This window comes from Apostichopus japonicus, chromosome 2 (assembly GCF_037975245.1).
Source record: "Apostichopus japonicus isolate 1M-3 chromosome 2, ASM3797524v1, whole genome shotgun sequence".
Lineage (NCBI taxonomy): Eukaryota > Metazoa > Echinodermata > Holothuroidea > Aspidochirotida > Stichopodidae > Apostichopus > Apostichopus japonicus.
In genome coordinates, this window is record NC_092562.1 from 26,930,415 (window position 1) to 26,950,787 (window position 20,373).

The 20,373-nt window shown below is 37.2% G+C and overlaps 1 protein-coding gene across 1 annotated transcript in view; it reads left to right on the forward strand.

The window, feature by feature from the left end:
* The first annotated feature begins 19 nt into the window (after positions 1-19).
* Positions 20-20,373, forward strand: part of LOC139984471 (receptor-type tyrosine-protein phosphatase alpha-like) — a 109,733-nt gene continuing 89,379 nt past the window's right edge. The window contains exon 1 of the mRNA XM_071998389.1: positions 20-246. Within this exon, the coding sequence (XP_071854490.1) occupies positions 156-246 (91 nt within the window). The 5' untranslated portion in view covers positions 20-155. The remainder of the gene's footprint in view (positions 247-20,373) is intronic.

A 20,373-nucleotide genomic window follows, 5' to 3' on the forward strand; every position in this document is an offset into this window, starting at 1 on the left:
CATTTGAAAAGGTACCCTCGAATAAACAAGTTAACTGCGGAAGTGGTGTGTTTAAGTTCATCATCTACTACTCTTCAAATGACGTGGAACCAAATGATGAAGGAACGAAGGATATTCTGGATCCTGATGCTACATCACACATATTTGAGAATCTAATGGTGGTAAAATCTTACACCTTCCGAATGACACTGACTACTGCTGGTGGTGAGAGCCCTTTCAGTGATGAAGTAACTCACCTTTTACCAAGTGAGTCAAAATTCAGCTGCAGTATTTATATCCATCTTGTTAACAAATATGTGCACATATCTACAATAGTATGTTTATGGTGTGGTAAATTCTTAGGATTACTTAGATGTGTGATGAGACGTTAGTGTAGAAAGGGGGAAGGGGGGGGCACGGTGAAGGGTGGTTGGCATCTGTAGCTGTGATGGATATATATATATATATATACATATATATATATATATATATATATATATATATATATATATATATAAACCTAATTGCGGAATAAGGAGAAATATGTGGCAAAAAAATGTACGGTAGGGAGAAAGTGCCGTTAAGGGGAAAAAAACATTTCCCCCTAACGTTTTGAACGTCAGTTTTACCAATATAACGTGATCCGACACTCAAAAAAAGTATCAGGTTGTGAAGAGGAGTCGATGTACTGCATATTCATGAAATTTGAAAGATTTTCAAAGTCCCTAACAGGTACTTTTTTGCTTTGTTATAAAACAAGAAAAATATCAGCTATGAAAAAAAATGAACGGTAGGGGGAAACGTGGTTTTTTGGTGATATTTCTTGATTTTTATATAAATATTTTCATTATCTCTTGACATGCAGTACATAATAACATGCTAAACATCTCCAATAGTCGGATCGATTGATTTTACCTGCCCTGAAACAGAAAACCCCCATATACCATTTTCGGCTGACCTATTTTCAACAGTCAAAACATGTATCTTTGTGCACATGCGCAGTATGCACTTAAATCTTTGTGCACATGCGCAGTATGCACTTTTACTTTTCGTGTACAGGATTGGAGGAAAGGTACCGTACATCATACATTATTTATATCATACTGTATACAACAACTCTGGTCTAAGTGTTGTAGCGACGACGAAATGTTCGTTGTTGATGGATCGCTGGTAATTGAATTTGGCGATAGTGACAATGGGCCCGTAAGTTTAAATTTAAACGATTACTCAAAGATTATTTACTAAAACAAACTAAAAATCAAAACCACAGATGTTACGTTTGATTTCTTTAATCGCTCTGTGACACAATCGCCGATGTTCTCAGTTCTTACTGGATATTGGTCAGACAAACCATGTGGACTTAATGTGACTTCTGTAATGCATTTGTCGATCGAATGATTTTCCCCTGAACTCAGGACAAAGTTTTCATATGCCATCGGTCTTTGGAAATAAAAATGTCAGACATCAGTGTGACCGTGGGGTGAGCCATATTAACAGGAATGAGTCAATGTACGTGTGGGTCATGTTTATATTATGTTGCACGCGCAAAAAAATAATGACAAAAAGGATGTATCATATTAGCAACAATAGTCTCTTGGTGCATATTTTTTTTCGCAGAACCAGCTGGGTCTAACGTTATCTAATAGGTATAGGCCCAGTGTGTTGTGATCGCCCATTTCTTGAGCATAGGGTTAGGGATAGGATTACGTTCGAAGGATATGGTTTCTCTTTTGATCTGTTTTGTGACAATGTAGCGTGCTGGTTCCGTGGGTCAATCACCTAATTAGAATCATTTTCAGTGAAAAGTGCGGGATAAATCAAGAAAGGTTGACCTTGCTGTGTATTCATCAAACTTTTGCAAATCCGAATTCTGCCAAAAAAGTGTGAAATAGGCCAGCATTAATGGAACTGTACAGTATTAGCATATGACAAACACATTGCAATGAACAGATGTGTTGATTCAATCACATACCTTTACTTGAATAGCATGGTACAGTGCAATAATTGCATAATTGAAAGGATGTTTTCTTTGGTTGCCTTCATCAAATAACGAATTACTTCCATGTTTTGATGCATCTTTACATTTCTTGAGGGATGCAAAATTAGATATATGAAGGGATTTTGAAAAGATATATATATTTGTCTACGTTCGAACCATTTGTCTCCTATGTGCTCTACTATCATTTTGTACGCTCTAATTTACTCAAGGTACTGATGAACTCAAATTTTCCCATACTATGCCAAGAATCCTGTATTGATTTAGTGACTATGTAAGGCTTATTTTAGGTAGTTCGGGAACGGAAAGCCGGGCCTTAGCTTACACTGATAACATCTAATTTAATCAAAGTACTGATCAACTCAAAATGTACAGAACATACACTTCCAATAGCGCGTGATTTTAATCCCGCCTCACCACAGCGCAATCCAACAATGCGCGAGCCATGGGTGACATCATAATAACAATAACAAACTAGAATATGCTTCACAACTATATAAGCAGAACAAACAATTAATTACAGACGGGTGTACGTTTCATTTGCCTGTAGGCCCAAGCTATGCACCTATCAATGGAATGATTGTACCCTAAACATGGAGAGTTAAATGTGGATCATTTGAATCCCATATGCCTCACTTTACCCATGGAGCTTTATAGCTCCATGCTTTACCTAAGATGTCAGTTATCAGCGTGACTGTGTTGTGAATCCCTGGATCAGGGGTGAGTCGAAGTGGGTCATGATTATATCAGTGTTGCATTTATAAGCAAGACTGATGGCAGTAGGAAGTGTAGTGTATTTGTGTTGAACTTTAGACCCCCATATATATGCAAATTAGAACTGATGTCACATCAAGCTTCCACTTTCAATTGTTGTCATCTAACTGACATGCACCCAGTAGCATATATGCTTGCTGGAGGCAGCTCAGTTCCACTACTTCTAGCAGCAGGAACAACCGTTTAATATCTAACCATCCTGGACTTTGCCGTGCATCAAGTTATTTGTTCATTTCTGTGTAACTTTACCTGGTGTAGTTTGAAGATATGGTACAGCATCCAACACAAATACCACCAAATTACCAGCAGTTTTAAAACATTGCCATAATCGCCGAATGCAGTTACTCCGACATCCCGCAATAGGGGTTGTTGTCATACCGTAGAACCTGTGTACACAGTCTCATAGGCAATGGCTACACTTGTGTCAATAACAACGTTTGCCACAGCCATAAAGCAGGAGGTATATTGCTTATGCTGCAGTACGTACAGGGCTTAGCCATCGTTTAATTGAGGGTAGTGCAAGGCCCGATGAGGAGTACAGTCGAGGAATGAAGAATTATGAAAGGTGAGTTTGTATCAATTCAATACCCCTTCATATAAATGGCAAATTTATGTGTGATTTGGAAAATAAGTAATGGGAATGGGTTCACGAGACATTAAAGATGCCAAAACAGCATGAATTGAAAAATTGATTATTCTTGTTGTTTTCAGTTAATTGGGAGACTGAATCGTGTTGCACAGGTATTACATGTGAGACTATGAGTACATTGTAGTTTGTTCACAATTAATGTTAGTTTAATTTGGAAGTTTAATCATATTACTTGTATTATTTAATAGTTGTAACTAAATTTTTTGGAAGTTAGTTTTCAAAGATATATCATGTTTGATGGTCTCTATTATTTTACATCAAGGCCAAAGTTAAATTGGGTCAACTTAGGTCAAAGTCTGTAAACATGACATTCCATGAGTGAAAAGTTTTGAGCTTCAAACTTTTTGGTAGCAATTAGTAAGAAGATAATCGCAGTCGTGTTTAATGCAAGTCATGATGTCAGTTTAGGTCAACAGATCATGGTTGGAAAACCTCTATAGTACAATATCTGAAGGTATGAATGTAACTTAGGGGAACCTATAGTATGCTGAATAGATGATCCCATTGTTTTCCATAGAGTCAAGGGTCACTTGAAGTCAATTAGAGGTTAGTTATAGGTGAGAACCTTTATAATTAAGTCTCACTCTCATCACTGAAGAAGTGGGAATTTGTTTGAACTCCAGCTTTCTTTGTATTTGCATGTACATCAATCATTGCTGCAAGCCCATTATACTAAATTACACATTCTGATCAGCAATACTAAATGTAGATGAATATAGTATCCACAGTTGCTTATCATATTGGCAAGAAATCACTAAATCAATTGACTTTCTGGCTTTGCAAATCTTTTTTTAATAGCATGGATGCAACTGAATAGTCAAGTGGTGGGCCATCTTTGGAACTGTTGGTGAACCATGGAAGTGGAAAATGCCAAAATTGTCAAAAGACCAAGATGAAAGTTATCATAGCAAAGGAGAAGCAAAGCTATGTAGACCTGTTTGCATTGATAATCAATTGGAAGAAAGGAGGAGCCCTGTATGACTATGGGATCAAGCAATTACAATGGACACTACCAAACCAAGTAAGTACTGTAAAAAGCCCATCCCATCCACTAATCTATCAGATTTTATTAAAATATTAGAAACTAGGTCAAAGTCATCCAAGGTCATCAGAGCCGCGATGAAGGTATGTTTCCTGGAAGTGTTGAAACCTGGAGTTCTAGCTGTAAAAGTTGAGTGCAAGCTTAGTATCCCAAGAGAGGATGAGATAAATCCATATGGTCCAGAATGAGAGAAATGTAATAACCAGCGAATATGGGCAATTTTAGCTGGCAATTACACTAAAGGATGGTAAGATTAGGAGAAGATAAAGCATAAGTACTAAAAATCAAACAATAGAATATGTTTGATCTCAAAAGTAAACCAGCAAAAGAAGTTGACCTATAGCAGATTACAAATGAACAAGAGAACCAATACTCCTGAATGTAACTGAGCTATTAAAATGTGTGTGTGAAAAAAGGTACGTTGTATGAAGTTTTAATTGCATACTTCCACTATTGCAATAACTTGCTCAGAGAGATGACTGTGTACAAGGGGTGATCTTCATTTAAGCCAATGAAGTTTGAGTTAGAGACACAGTATTAAACACTTAGTAAAATTCAGCCTGAACAGCTGGTGAATCCTTATCACAATTTATACACCTTTTTAAACATTTCAAGAAGTATATTCGCACAGCTGCCACCCTAACACACAACACAGTAAGTCAAAATACTAATAACTTGAAAAAATAGTGGGTAGAGAGTACATTTCTCAGGACTTCATTTTTCTAAACTAGGTCAAATCTCCTTCAATCGTCCTGATTTTCATATCATCTGTACTTTAACTTGTAAGTACTCATAAACATCCTAACTTACAAAATCGAAAATGATAGCTGGAAATTAGCCAAAAACAACAAGTTCGGTGGCTCATTTTAGGCACTTTTTTGGCGGATGTACATTACCTAATTGTAGTATGCTACCTTAAGCCTCTTGAAATTTTTCTTCTTCTCCTGAGGTAAACTGAACTACAAAGCATTAAAGTCTCTGTAATTATTTTTCTGTTTGATCCCCAATATTAACTTTTTATGAGCTCAGTTGGGTCAAATTTGAGCTTGAAATGGATTTCTGCTCTAGCCGCGTTGCTGTGCTTTCAATCCATCTGTTTCTTACATTCTCTGGAAAAATTCCTTCTGTTGATTATTTGTACTTCAAAAGTCCTTTATTATGCACAAACCTGTCTCCAGGTTCTGCGAGTCCTTTCTAAGGAGATGATAATCGGGCTGGGAGAGGGGGGTCCCAGACCTGGCATAGAGCAAAAGAAACACTAAATATAAATTTGATCTTATTTGGGATTTAAAGAGTATAAATTCTTCAAGGAGATAACTGAACTGCAGGATAAAAGTTTACAACTGGCAGAAAGCAATTGAGATTGTAAAGTAGGTGTTTTTAGGTGTTTATTTATTGAGATTTCATTATAGAGGGCGCCCTCTAAACACTGCCTTGTGTTAAATAAGGTTAAAACTAGCCTCACAAGTTACTAGTCAAGGACTGCTATACCACATTTTCCTGTTACATTTACATTTAATGCATATTTGTTCAATTCTACACCTTTCCCATGGTCTGCAAATAAGTAAAAGAGGGTTGGGGCTACCGAGAAGAAGCAAAGTACATCACCAACTAACACTAACAGCTGGATTAAGCCAGGCCATGCCCATGTCAGGGCACATTTTGGGAGAAGCCAGTATATATTATATTTATGCATCTGAACCATGCAAATTGAGGTGTTTAGTTGTACTGTACCTTGCAGATTTTTTATATACTTGTGTCTCAATTAAGGACTCACAAGTCAGAATTTGTTCTATGAATACTGTAAACCAGCCAATTATATAGACCTATATTGATGATTCTGCCATGCATTTTTGACAACTACTGTAAGTTACACATAAGTATAGCCCAACACAATGTATTTTAATACAGAGAAGTCAAAATGATACCCAGACTGACAATGACACATGGTATGAGCACTATGCTGGCTATACCTGGGACTATAGCATCCCAATTGCTAGTAAACAGCAGAGATCTGTGTTTTCCCGGGCTTACTTTAGTTCTAGTTCATTGTTATAACATTACTTACCTTCAGGTGTAAATTATGGCAGAAATCATGCTCTTCAACAACAACACTGACACGGCAGGGCTGAATCTGAACTGTATCAACTCTGGAACAATGAAATTCCAAGTATAATATGCTAATTTGTACTGCCCAAACATCATCTATAGTTGTTCAACTGTGTTACTTTTGATTACCGTTGCTAAGTAAATTTCATGAAACTTCCTTTCCATAGTCCTTCAACTATGGTAATGCAATCTTGAATTTAAGCCTACTGAAATATGTTGGAGACTTGGAGTAGCATCATCTTCACCATTCTTTAAAATAATGTCAAACATTACAAAATGCAAGTTGCTATGTAAGACAAAAGCTCAGCCAAAAGTGAGTTATATGATCTCAACCCTGAAAATCCATTTTTTTAGCTAAATAAGAATTTTCCCCTTCAAAATCACTCAAGCATGAAATCATGAAACATTTCACCTGAAATATCAACGGCTACAGTAGCCTGACCATTTTAGCCTATAATTTGCTTTTTTGGGGCTAAACTGAGAGAAATCACATTTCTTATAAGCGTACCACAATTATTCTTCTCCATTGACTAACACACTAAACTTGTCTTCCTTAGAGGGCCCCTAGAGCATAGAAGATATGCCCTTTATGGCATTCCTACCCATTTCTTCATAGCTGATGACTTGGCCTATCATGGCACTTGTTAATCCCATACCTTTAACGTCAAGATTTTGAGCTGCAAGGGGTGAAAGTTTAGAGCAGTGGTCCCGCTCCTTTGAAATGGCTATCCGGGCAAAATCTCACCATTTCTACTTCATTTTTCTAAGATAGGTCAAGTCTCCTTCAATTGTCCTGATTTTCATATCATCTGTACTTTAACTTGTATTCTTAAAACTGTCCTAGTAATAAAATCAGTGATGATACCTGGAAATAAGCCCAAAAATAATTTTCCTGAGGGTGGCCGATATACATTGCCATATTGTGGTACACTGTCTAAGTGGTCAGTCTGATCATTTCATGCAATGTCTTTATTGAACAACTTTGCAACTGAACACAAATAAGTTCCAGACCTATAGTTGAAGTGAATATACTGCAAACAGTAATCTTGGCGCTTTATACCCAATTAGGCAGTAACTTTGCTGATGTTCCAGTTATAATATACAGCACCTATACTGTACCTGAGAGTGACAGAGTGACAATGGTTTATTCCCATCATCCCCTCATCCCCATTTTACACTGCACATAACCAGTAAACAGTTTCCTACAGGAAATTTTACCACACTGTATTTCTCCTCAAGGGGTATTTGCATTTCCCCTTAAAGTAGCATTTTGCGTTGGGTCGCTTTTTTCCACCTTTTTAACATGTGCATCGATTTTTTTACATGTATCAATCATAAAACAGCAAACTAAGATACCATCCAAGTTTCACCCTGCCAAGAGCATTAATTAGCGAGTAATTAACGATTTATGTCGATAACGAGTAAGAGTGTCCTCGACAAAGTTTTCAATCTCCAAATCCACTACTTTGAATTCCACCAATCGGTGAATAGTATGTTTATTCATGAGCATTTTGCGTTTGGTCGCCGTTTTCTACTCTTTTGTCATGTCCATCAACTTTTTTACATACATGAAATCACAAAACAGCAAACTAAGATATTAGCCAAGTTTTTCCCTGCCAACAACGTTAGTTGGCGAGCATTCCACATCCAAAATTAATCGCATTCAGTTCCCCAAACCCACTAGCTTGAATTCAACCAATCAGAGATGCAGGTTTAGTTATGAGCCGTAGCCAAATTGTTGCAAAGTTTTCGACTTTTATGCCACCATTTGAAGTAAGATTTAAGTAGATAAGCCAATTATGTATGTCGTTATGGCATAGTGGAGTCAGTGAGGTTGAAAAAAATCATAGAAAAGGACGCAAAATGCTGCTTTAAAGTCATATGTCGTAGCGTCTACCTACTGACAAGTGATGTACTTTAAAATCCTAGGCTGCGTCTCGAGGTAATCTTTTCTCATGAGCTTTCCTATTTATTCAATACTGCTGTGTACTGTAGAAAGTAAAATGCAAAGTAACAAAGTACAGTTTACTGTATAGAGTAAATGTAAGTTTATCACGTAGAGGAAGCTGGAAAAACTCTGTTGCGATGCATTGTCAGTAAGTTCCTGTTCGAGCTGGCTCTTGCAAGTTAATAAGAAAGTTTTGGTAGAACAGACAATTTAGCAGTTTGGTGTGAAGAGGAAGTGTCTTCGATATTTCTCCAAAGATGGGCGTGAACTTATGCAAACCTCAAATATCACATTTTACCAATATTTTGGGTATTTCAAGGTCAAATTCGGTCACAATTAAAAGGTTTATTTTTGGTTTTTAATACAAAACTAGTAAGATATATGTATAGTTATGATGCAAAGAATGAGCTAAAACATATTTTATATTAGTTATTAATGCTCTGATGAGCAGCTTAAAGTGGCGTATATGAGAGTAACATCAGCCCTACAGAAACATGCATACAAGGGGAAATAGCACTGGTAACATTGTATCTTCATTCAAGGAGACCATGTTAAACATCATTAGAATCTATTGAAATGTATTAAAAGTGTTCTGTCTTTGACTCCCTCCCCCCAACACCCCCCCCCCAACACCCTCCCCTAGTGGACTATGCAGATTTGTATACAGTATATTATTGACTTTTACTGCAAAGAGACTGCATAGCACATGCATTCAAGGTATACTGAATTATTTGGTATGGTAATCTTCTGCTTCAAATTGTCTGTATGCATGCGTAACCCAACCCCCCCCCCCTTCCACTCACATCTTCTACCCAACCCTATATCAGAATAGAAAATGAATGCGTACCAGTGCATACATGCACAGTGTGTACTTTATATGTGTGTTCAGTACAGTGTTATTTTACACCAAGCACTAAATAAAAACACAGTCCCACTGTCCACAATCATGTGCAGTACACACTGTACATTTCATTTCATTTATTTGTTTCCACATTCAAAAGGTATTACACAATAATAGAACAAAATGTATGTAACAAGTGGAGGAGGTCTGAGAAAGCCGAGGCTCTTTCGAGGCAGACCCGCCACCCCCCCCCCCCCCCAACAATATAAGAAAAGAAAAAAAAAATGAATTGCACACACAAATAAACTACGTTGCATAAGATAACATGATACTATTTAAAGAATTATCATATTATATACGTAATGACAAAAAAAGACAAAAAAAAACATGTATGTAATGGTGATTCAATTCAATACTGTGAATATTTCAATGTCATATTAATATATTACAGTATATACTTGCAATGTAGTGTCTGCTTCTGCTATAATTCACTAAGTTAAAAGTCTTTTATAATTTAAAATGAAGTTGAACCAGTGTACATATGTAGTACATATAGTACACACTATACATATAGTACACACTATACATGTACAGTGTGTACTATGTATACATGTTCAGTACAGTGTTATTTTACACCAAGCACAATAAATACATAGTCCCACTGTTTGCATGCAATCATGTACAGTACATACTGTACATGTATGTACTGGTCATTCAATTCAATACTGTGCATATTTTAATGTCATATTAATATATTACTTGCAATGTAGTGTCTGCGAACTGCTATAATTCACTAAATTAAAAGACTTATACAGTATAAACTGAATGTTTAAGCAGTTTAACCTGTTATATATATATTTAAATTAGTTTAACCTGTACTAAACATGTACACACATATAGAACACACTGTACATGTATATGCACTGGTTCACATTCATTTTCTATTCTGATATAGGGTCGGGTAGAGGATGTGGGTGGGAGGGGGGTGAGTTACATGTAAACAGACAATTTGAAGTGCAGATTACAACCATATATAATTCAATACTTTGAGTGCATGTGTTATGCAGTCTCTTTGCAGTAAAAGTCAGTCACATACTGTATGCATATAAGAAGGGTAATTCTCCTGAAGGGCTTAATGCCTGATTATTGCTTTAATTCTTTTTAAAGGCAGTGATCGAGACTTGCCCCAAACCGCGTGCAGCCATCTGAGAAAGTTAACTTTCCGTTGCTTGCAAGTGACGTTTTTTTCGTGTCGCTACAAAATGCAGACAGTACAGTAATGAAACCTGATACGTTGTTATCTTTAGCTGGACCTGAGATGTCCATCGCTGTATTGCATGTACACTGTGCTGTGGTTATTGACCGCAACTGTACAGTATGTACTGACTGTACACTTGTGTCTAATTACCAATGGTAGCAAGCTGTGTGTGTGTATTTTCTATGATCAATGGTGGTGTCTAACACTTCTGTTATACCTCATTCGAAACTAGGTCAGATAACAGGCATTAGACGTTTTTTTGTGCGCGAGTCTTCACACCCTTTAAATTCCTGGCAAAAAACGCTGGCAACATATATGTAGTAATAACGTGCTGCAGTGGTGGATCCAGGGTTTATGAAAGAGGGGGATCATTTTAGGACATCACATGAGAGCACTGACAGCTTGTCTACATTGAAGGGGGGAGGGGGATTTCTGGGGTTTATCTCACAGAAAATTGTAAAAGAGGAGCCTTTCTACCCCACCCACCAAAAAATCCAATGTACAATAATTTACAATGATGCACACACAGAATTAGGGGACTCAATCAGCCTGGTTGGGCATCCCCTGGATCTGCGCCTGGTGTGTGTACCTGTGTATGTATATGAAACATTTACCAATTTGTAAATATCTCAAGAAGTGAAAGTTTGTTAAATTTCAAATGTGGTGTTAGTGACAGTTTCAAACTGTCAATTGAATCCCCAAACTCTTTTCTTGATACTTCAATGCATTTCTGTGTGGGCCATTTGGACATTTGAGGTTGCTGCCTGGGCCCTGTTGCAGGAAAAAAATATAATTCTTTGGATATCCCAATGGCCAATGTGGCCAACACCACTAAACTAATGCTGTCTGTGTACATATATGCTCAAATTATGTGTGATCCCTGAGCCTTTTATGGATGTTCCCTGGGGCCCGGTACAGATAAAAGTTCTAAATGGTATTTTTTGCAAATTATGCAAACTACACAAATAATCATTGTCTTTTTGCACACGATTGAATCTAGTGTGGCTCATGAGCCCTTTCAGGCCTATCTGGACTCAGGTACAGTAGAGGGTACAAATTTAGTCATTGATATTTTTGAATATCCATGGAACTATAGGGTTCAGCCCCACTAAAAAGAATCAACTAATTGAACTCTTGACATTATTAAATCATGTGTATGCCACAGGATCTTTTTGGCCGATGCCTGGTTCCTGGTACATCATACAGTTGCTGTAATTGGTATTTTGGGATATCCAATGTCCAAAAGTTCAATGCCACTAAGAGAATCATCCTGCTCTCTTTCCATATAAATGAATCATATGTGGACCACAGGACCATTATTGGCTGCTGCCTGGATGGGCCCTGGTACAGCAAAAAATTGGTGTATTTTTAGATACCCTTTATCTAACAGGTATATACTGCAAAAAAGAGATTATCCTTGTCTCTTTTCAATTTTTTATTTTTTTTATTTGAAGGAACCTAGACAACATACATGCACAGAGTGTGAAAGGTAGCACACATAACCTTGAATCCTGGTCATAAACCAACATAACATGCCCATCCAACCCTTTGTCTCTTTTCACATGCATATTCAGGGTTCCCAGTTCAGTGGAGTATAGCATCGATGGGTCAAAGTAAACATTGTCAAAGTGCAGTGCAATACAATAAACTAGGCTCATACTGTATCACTCATACTGTATCACTGCAAGATGCCAGTCATTATCATAATGTCACAAATCAATTTATATCACATGATCACTGCTTTTTGCAAATTCTCACTTTGTAACAAGAAAATAACAAGTTAAGACCAAATTTTACAGTTGTTCCCGCATTAAGATTACTTCATTTTTCGAATTTGTGAACAGGAGAGCATAAAGGGTTATGTGTTAATTTGGGGAAGAAGATGTTATATCCATTCAAGGTTACAAAGTAGGAAGAAATTCCTTCCACACATTTTTTAGTTGCCCTATGGTTTACATTTCTTTAAATTTAATCTATTTGTATGTTGATTAGTGGCAATGGAACTAATCCCTAAAATCAATACGCTTTATCTCCCATCATGCAAGGTGAAGTCATCTGCCCCAAAGCAAACAAGATTACTTCATTTATGTAGAACAAGAATCCAGAGTTGATTGTTGAGGTGTTCACCTTCACAAAAATACCATTAATATCGACACCTCTGGTTGACTGATGGTAGCCTATTTATATATTTCCCTCATCTCACTTACTGTACATCCACATCACATCTCACATACTAAATGACTCACTTAAGCATTATTTTATACTAGTAGTTGGGAGAAAATCACCCTGGGACGTTGTCACCCATATCGAAGATAGGGAATAAAATTCAAATTTTCATAATTGGACAGATCTAAAAAATCAATTTTGATTTGAAATCTTGTAGAGCTCCTAAACTGTCATTAAATGGTGCAATTTTCCTGTTCATGAATTTAGATGTAATTATATAGTAAAAACTTCATTATTTCTTAAAAGTTGCAATATTGTTTAAAATATTGTCACAAGGTGACCAGCATGCCCACTGTCAGGAAAATTATGATGTTAGTACAGTAGATGTTGACAATTTCTGTGAGAGGTTGTCTTTATTTTGTCATCCTCTGTCATGTTGCAGAGTTGTGGTTAATTAATTTTGTATCAAAGCAGGATATCTGGCGAAATGAGAACTGGTTGGCAATGTCCCACTCTTTCACACTCCAAATATGCAAGAAGTTAAAAGATTGTGGACAATACATGCTGTATACAAAATGTGAATAGTGAATATTATGTTTAATTTAATAGAAATTGGTTCAATGTGTGTGAGACCATTTTCCATTCAAATTTTCAAAAGTAAACCAATTCTAGACCCAGTTTTAAAATCACAGAGAAAAAAAGAAAAATATTCCCTGAATATTCAAGCTTTGTCTTCCAGCTACTAAGATTTACTTAGACTGGACAATTATTATTATAAAGTGTACGTGTATGAGCCAAGAGGATTGTGCATCGTTAAAAGGACCTTATTCCCCAACCCCCCCCCCCCCTCCCCTTCAATCAAATCCTTTTTGTAACAACTACAAAACTTGCCAGAGGTTCTAACACTCTCAAAAGGATTTACAAAATGAAAAAAAAGACACATCCTCCATGAACCTCATTAAAAGAAGTCTGTATTGGCACAAAATTATAGCATGCTGTAATTGCTAGAAGCTTCAGAAAGTACTTCCTTGAGGCCTTTTATTTCCAAATTGTTCTCATCTAAATGAACACAATGACTGAATGTCCCAGTAAATTTCCTCTAAGGTGGTTATAAAACAGTTTAAGGAATTTGGATTATAACCACTGCTTTCATGACCATATTTTCTTGACCTAATTGTCTTCTTTCATCCAAGTTTCAAATTTATGAAACCCAGTATAAATACATGAATGTACATATTTATAAAACGGGATATGAAAACCAGTTAAGAGTAATAACAATTAGAAAAGTCCCCAGAATCCTAGATTCAAGTATATACTACAGCTCAATACTGGTACTTTGTCAGATTGTACATGGCCAATGTGTACATAGCTGGCTTCTATATAGGCTGCATAGCTAAGTAGTTGCATGTAACTGGTGAGTTTGCAGCTCTAACACCTAACACTGCAGGAGTGTGCAGCCCATAAATGTTTCAAGGTTAATGGCCTTGTGATGTGATTTTATAGTTACTGTGACTTCCAGAAGCACACATAGCTCAATACCATTATGAGTGATGAGTGTATAGCATTGTGTGTGTACACAGCTATTACAGATTTTGGGCTAATTCTTACTCATTGAGAAAATAAAATATGGTACAGTAGTTTTCTGCTCACACAATACAAAACACTGAAGATCACGTTTTAATAAATTTGAATAACAAATTGGCTGCTTAGTCAAAAGTTGTGATTTCTCTTGTAACTGAAATGCCCCTCCTTACATATGAGAAGTATAACCTATCATTTCCAATAGGTTTCAACTGGTTAAATCATGAGCTCACCTCTAGGTCAATGAGGGGATGGGCATTTTGGGGGTCTACTGGCAGGGGTACCCCACTAATAGAAATTACTGGAAATGCCCATCACTTACATATAGAGTCTTGCCAATCATTTTCAAGTAGTTTTCAACTGGTTACCTCATGAGCTGACCTGGGTCTAGAAGGGATGGGCATTTTGAGGGTCTACTGGCAGGGGTACCCCACTAATATAAATTACTGGAAATGCCCATCCCTTGCATATGAAGTGATACCTATCATTTTCCAGTAGGTTTCAACTGGTTACCTCATGAGCTGACCTAGGTCAATTAGGGGATGGGCATTTTGTGGGTCTACTGGCAGGGGGACCCCCCCAATATAAATTACTGGAAATGCCCATCCCTAACATATGAGTGATACCTATCATTTTCCAGTAAGTTTTCAACTTGTTACATCATGAGCTCATCTAGGTCAATGGGGGATGGGCATTTTTGGGGTCTACTGGCAGGAGTAAGCCACCAATAAAAACTACTGGCAATGCCCATCCCTTGTATCTGAAGTCCTAACCAACATTTTCCAGTAGGTTTCAAGTGGTTACCTCATGAGCTGACCTAGGTCAGCTGTGAGGGGTCAATTATTGATCACTGGCAGGTGTACCCCACCACCAATAATTACTGGCAATGGCCATTTGTTGCTCTTGGGGCCATACCTGACACATTGTACTTACTTTGATGTGGTTACCACGAAAGCTGATCTAGGTTAGCTAATAGGTGACCTTAAACTTGCTCTCCCAGCCACACCCAACACAGCCGGTTTGCCAGACGTCTGATTTCATATACAGGAATGCACTGTGAACAATTTGATGTACCAGGCAATTGGTTACCTTCCCAGCTAACCAAACCCTCTGGGCTCCCGCTCTACTATGAGAGTATCAACCTAGCTAGTTCACGAGAAGCGTGCGAACGTTTCTCTGGTCTAGCCATCAACTATGCATTCAAATTGCACAAAATCTAACACAGCATAAACGCTCAATATTCTAGTTCTGTTGAAAAAATTACACATGTGGATGCAAGCATAAGGCCACTGAAAAAGATGCTGTAAACGTTCACGAAGCGGGCAAATTTTTGAGGTGATATTAAGTTATATACAACTCATCCCTACCAAATGTAACTTTTTAAACTTTTGATTGACTTGCGATTGATTTTCAGGGGCATGTGCAGGAATTTCCAAGGGGGGGGGGTCCAAAATGTTATGAAATGTAATGATTGCCCTACTGGGGGGTCTTAGTGGAAATTTCCGTGGAGGGGGATTGTCCGGGGGAAAATTGTCATGGGTGGGAATTGTCCGGAGTGGGAATTGTCCAAGGGGCAATTGTCCGGGTTTGCAATTGTCCGGGTGGGAATTGTCCGGGTGGGAATCGTCCAGGTGGGAATCGTCCAGGGGGCAGTTGTTTGGGAACCGTCTTACTAACTATTGGATTTTCAGAGGAACCCATTTCCCATGATTGCTTCCATCAAACGAATGGAAGTACTGGAACCTACCAACTGAAACGGAAAACTTGCATTGCTTCCTTTTCTGTTTTTTGTAATCATGTTTTTTTACACAAATCAAAATTAACTAACAAAACAAAAGTATGAAGCTAATAAAAAACAGTTAAAATTAGAAACCTTCAACCCAGCTATTGAGACAGTTGCGGTGTTTATAAACAGAGCACATTGACTACACATGAGGTACACACTCTCGTGTACACCTACACATATATATGTACAGTAGGTTTTTAAGCAATCTGGGAGTTTCTAGCAACACAGTTATATGTGAGAATAATGCATGGATGGCATGAGTTTCAATTGGCTAGTTTTTAGCTCATACTAGTTTGAGCTATAGCCATGTTGCAGCTCTATCCTATGTGACTATTCATCCACCTGTAAAAAAATACATATATGTTGCTTAGTCCTTGGTGGATAAACGAAGAAACTTGTACAATGATTATCAAGTAAGGTAGCATCAGTGGTATTCAAGAAAGTTGAGGTCACAGGTCAGCTAGGGGTCGATCATTATCAGCGGGTTTTTGTCAACACACAAAATATGCTTCCCTTCTCACGTTAAAAATGGTTGATGGTGACGGTTGGTCAAAATTATCATAGGTTAATGGCCTATTTAGCATGTTCAGAATTTTTCATTTGGACAGGATCTATTTGGGGGTACCTTTACATTTGTCACCATAAGTTAATGCATTTAGAACTTTTTCAGGTGTAGGTGTATATAATGGACCTATCAATTGTATGATGCACCCTCGGACCCACGGGATAGGTGCCTCAATATTTAAAATTAAGCTGGACATTTGACATATCATTGCATAGTAAATTTGATACATTGATGCATGTCGTTGACCCACATCAAATTTACATTAATTGACTGACCATTTGCTGCCCGTGAAAGATTCTTTGTGGCACATTGATGCACCTTGACACACTTATTGTAGTTGTAATGGTGCACCAAATGTCCACTTTGACGGACGCCTTAGTCACATAAATCTTTGGACATGATGCACATTTAATGCACCATTCCAGGGGGGAGGGGGATGTCACTGAGTCCCTCTTACAACTGATAGGTACATAGTCATAGTACAGCCATATACCACAGCCTGTGTCAAATACACATTAGTGTGCATGAGAGGGAATCAGTTAAGTTGATTGATTATTCCTCTCACTGTTTACATGTGATTGTAATCTGAATATGTGAACAAGGCCATGGTGTTTGCCAATTCATGGTCTGTCTGGTAATCATATCACATTACATGCCTTTAATACTAGTTGAGTTGAAACTGATCAGAACTGAGCCTTTAATTGGTAAGTGGGTCATTATTGCTGGTCCACAGCACAAACCACAGTATTTAGTTACATTTTGTTGACCTGATCTGAGTTCATTTCCTTTTCAGTAATGTGAATTTATATTGCTTATAGAGAGGAGTATAAACATTGCAGTAAAAATAAGTTTCCAATCAAAATGAAAGTTAAAAATTTAAGAAAAACTGTTGAAAGTATTTAAGTACATTTTACCACTTTAAGATTGTTTAAAGCTTTTTTCCACAAATATCTCTTTTTGCAGACTCGGTTACAGTATTAATTTGCTGTATATTGTTGTGCATTGTCTGTAAGTTTACGCCCCACCACCCACCTTTCTACATTGACCTTGCAAATGCAATCTCCTCTAAATAAATATCACATCACTTAGTATTAGTTTATGCACCATTGGTGCTCTTGCTTTTATTTATCATGGATGTCTTAACAATATTTTAAAGAAACACCAAAGTTCTGCTTCATATCCCTTATCCTATGATGAAAATACATGTAAGTTTCATTTTAGTTCATAATTATTTTTGCCTCTGAATAATTTTTTTAATTGTGACCAAATGAAAATTGAAGAATAATTAAGTGTTTTTACTGATAGAAACAAAATCTTGTGCATATTATTAATGGTGTATTTACGCATGTGCAGTTGACAAACTGTTCATCCTACTCCAGCATTACTGATACAAATGTCAAGATGTCCGACAAGCTTAAAGTTACTAAGGTAGTATCAATCTATGAGCAAGGTCATACAGATGACATTGCTAACTATCAACCAATGACAGGGCTTTCGTCTGTTTCAAAATGTTTTGAAAGATTTATGTGTAATAGCGTAATGGTTTCCTCAACAAACATTGCATTTCATCTAATATTAAGTAAGGTCTTCACCAAGGTCTTTCTACTGAACTGACACTGACATTGATGTAATCAACAAACTCATCCATGTTACTATTAACAATCATTCTGTGACGCAGTGTTCTAAGACTGCTTCAAAGTCTTTGATACCATTGACCACTATATAATTTTTACAAAACTATACATATGGTTTCCCTGGAAATTTGTAAGGCTGGATCAGAAGCTAGACTCAAACAACAGAACACACATTATGAGTTTCCAAAAATTACAATACTGATCTGTTAGATATCAGTCTATCCTTGAGCCTCTGCTTTTCATAATTTATGTTAATGATCAAAAAATTATTTCTGAGAATATCCATGTTAGTTCTTTATCATTTCAGTGGTAGTGATCCTCATTCTCTAGAGATCTTTGTCAGCAGAGGACTAAAGTCCTTTCGGAATAGCTCCAAAAAAGTTAACCCTTAGTAAGACTAATGACATGGCTTTTTTTACACATGTGTACATGTTTTAAGTATTTCCATTGACAGTCAAAGCTTCAATCCAGTTAACAGTGTAAAGTTTTTGAGGTCTACATTGGTTCAGACTTGGCGTGGCATTTTAGGGGGAGTCAGTTGATGAGGGGCACAAAAAGTTTAAAGTTTATGTGATGTCTATGCATTTTAATGTTGAATGGGTAAAATAAGCATAAATGCCTTACAATTGCCTTTTCTTAAACAGGGAATCTGATTTCTTGAGTCATCGAAGCTCATTGAAGGTTAAATTTGTATTGTAAATTATTGTTTTATTCCAGATGGAGAAGAAAGTAGTGACAGCCAGAAGGATGTCCATGACAATCCCCAGGCATGGGTACATGAAGCAATGCTGGAAGTTGGTAAAGGTGTGTTCATATTAATAATTAACTACAAACTAAGATGCTATGATGACAAAGATTCAGTGCCTTTCATAATGCATTTTTGGTTCCTTGCTAAAAGCAACCTATGTATTCAGGTTGGCATGTGTGTGTGCGTTTGTTTTTCTATCTGACCGAGGACTTGAACAAAAGCATTCCAGGTCCTCGGTTGTGCTTTCTAAAGAATCACCACATCCTTGGAAGAATTCTATTGTATGGGGTATTGTTAAGTTTAGGGTACGTGAATTTGAACAACGGAAAATACAATGGGGTCCTCGGTCGGAATGTATTACAAACGTGAGTGTGTGTGTGTGACGATTGAGCTTGTATGCACGATAACACAACAACGGAATGACCGATCATTACCATACTTAGTGGGTGGGTGACCCATAGTAAGTAGATGGACTCTATTGATTTTGGTGATGCATTTCATGAATATTAATGATGTCACAGGGTCAAATGTGAAAAACTCCAAATTGCAATAACTTGGCTACTATTAGTCGGAATTTCGTCAAACTTGGTATGATGATATTGGTAGATAGTCTTTACACAATGATGTGTGTTGCAGGAATGATGCATATTTATGAGTGGGAGGGCTTAGCAATATTTCGGTATGAAAAGTTTGTATGCACGATAACTCAACAAGGGGATGACCGATCATTACCATACATAGTGGGTGGGTGACCCATAGTAAGTAGATGGACTCTATTGATTTTGGTGCTCATTTCATGAATATTAATGATGTCACAGGGTCAAATGTGGAAAACTCCAAATTGCAATAACTTGGCTACTATTAGTCGGAATTTCGTCAAACTTGGTATGATGATATTGGTAGATATTCTTTACACAATGATGTGTGTTGCAGGAATGATGCATATTTATGAGGGGGAGGGCTTAGCAATATTTCGTTATGAAAAGTTTGTATGCACGATAACTCAACAAGGGGATGACCGATCATTACCATACATAGTGGGTGGTTGGCCCATAGTGAGTAGATTCACCCTATTGATTTTGGTGCTCATATCATGAATATTAATGAGGTAATGGGGTCAAATGTGAAAAACTCCAAATTGCAATAACTTGGCTACTATTAGTCGGAATTTCGTCAAACTTGGTATGATGATATTGGCAGATAGCCTATACACATGTTGTAAGTTGCAATTGATATGATACAAATTTATGAGAGGGCAGGGCTTAGCATTACTTTGGTAACAAAACTCTGTGTGCAT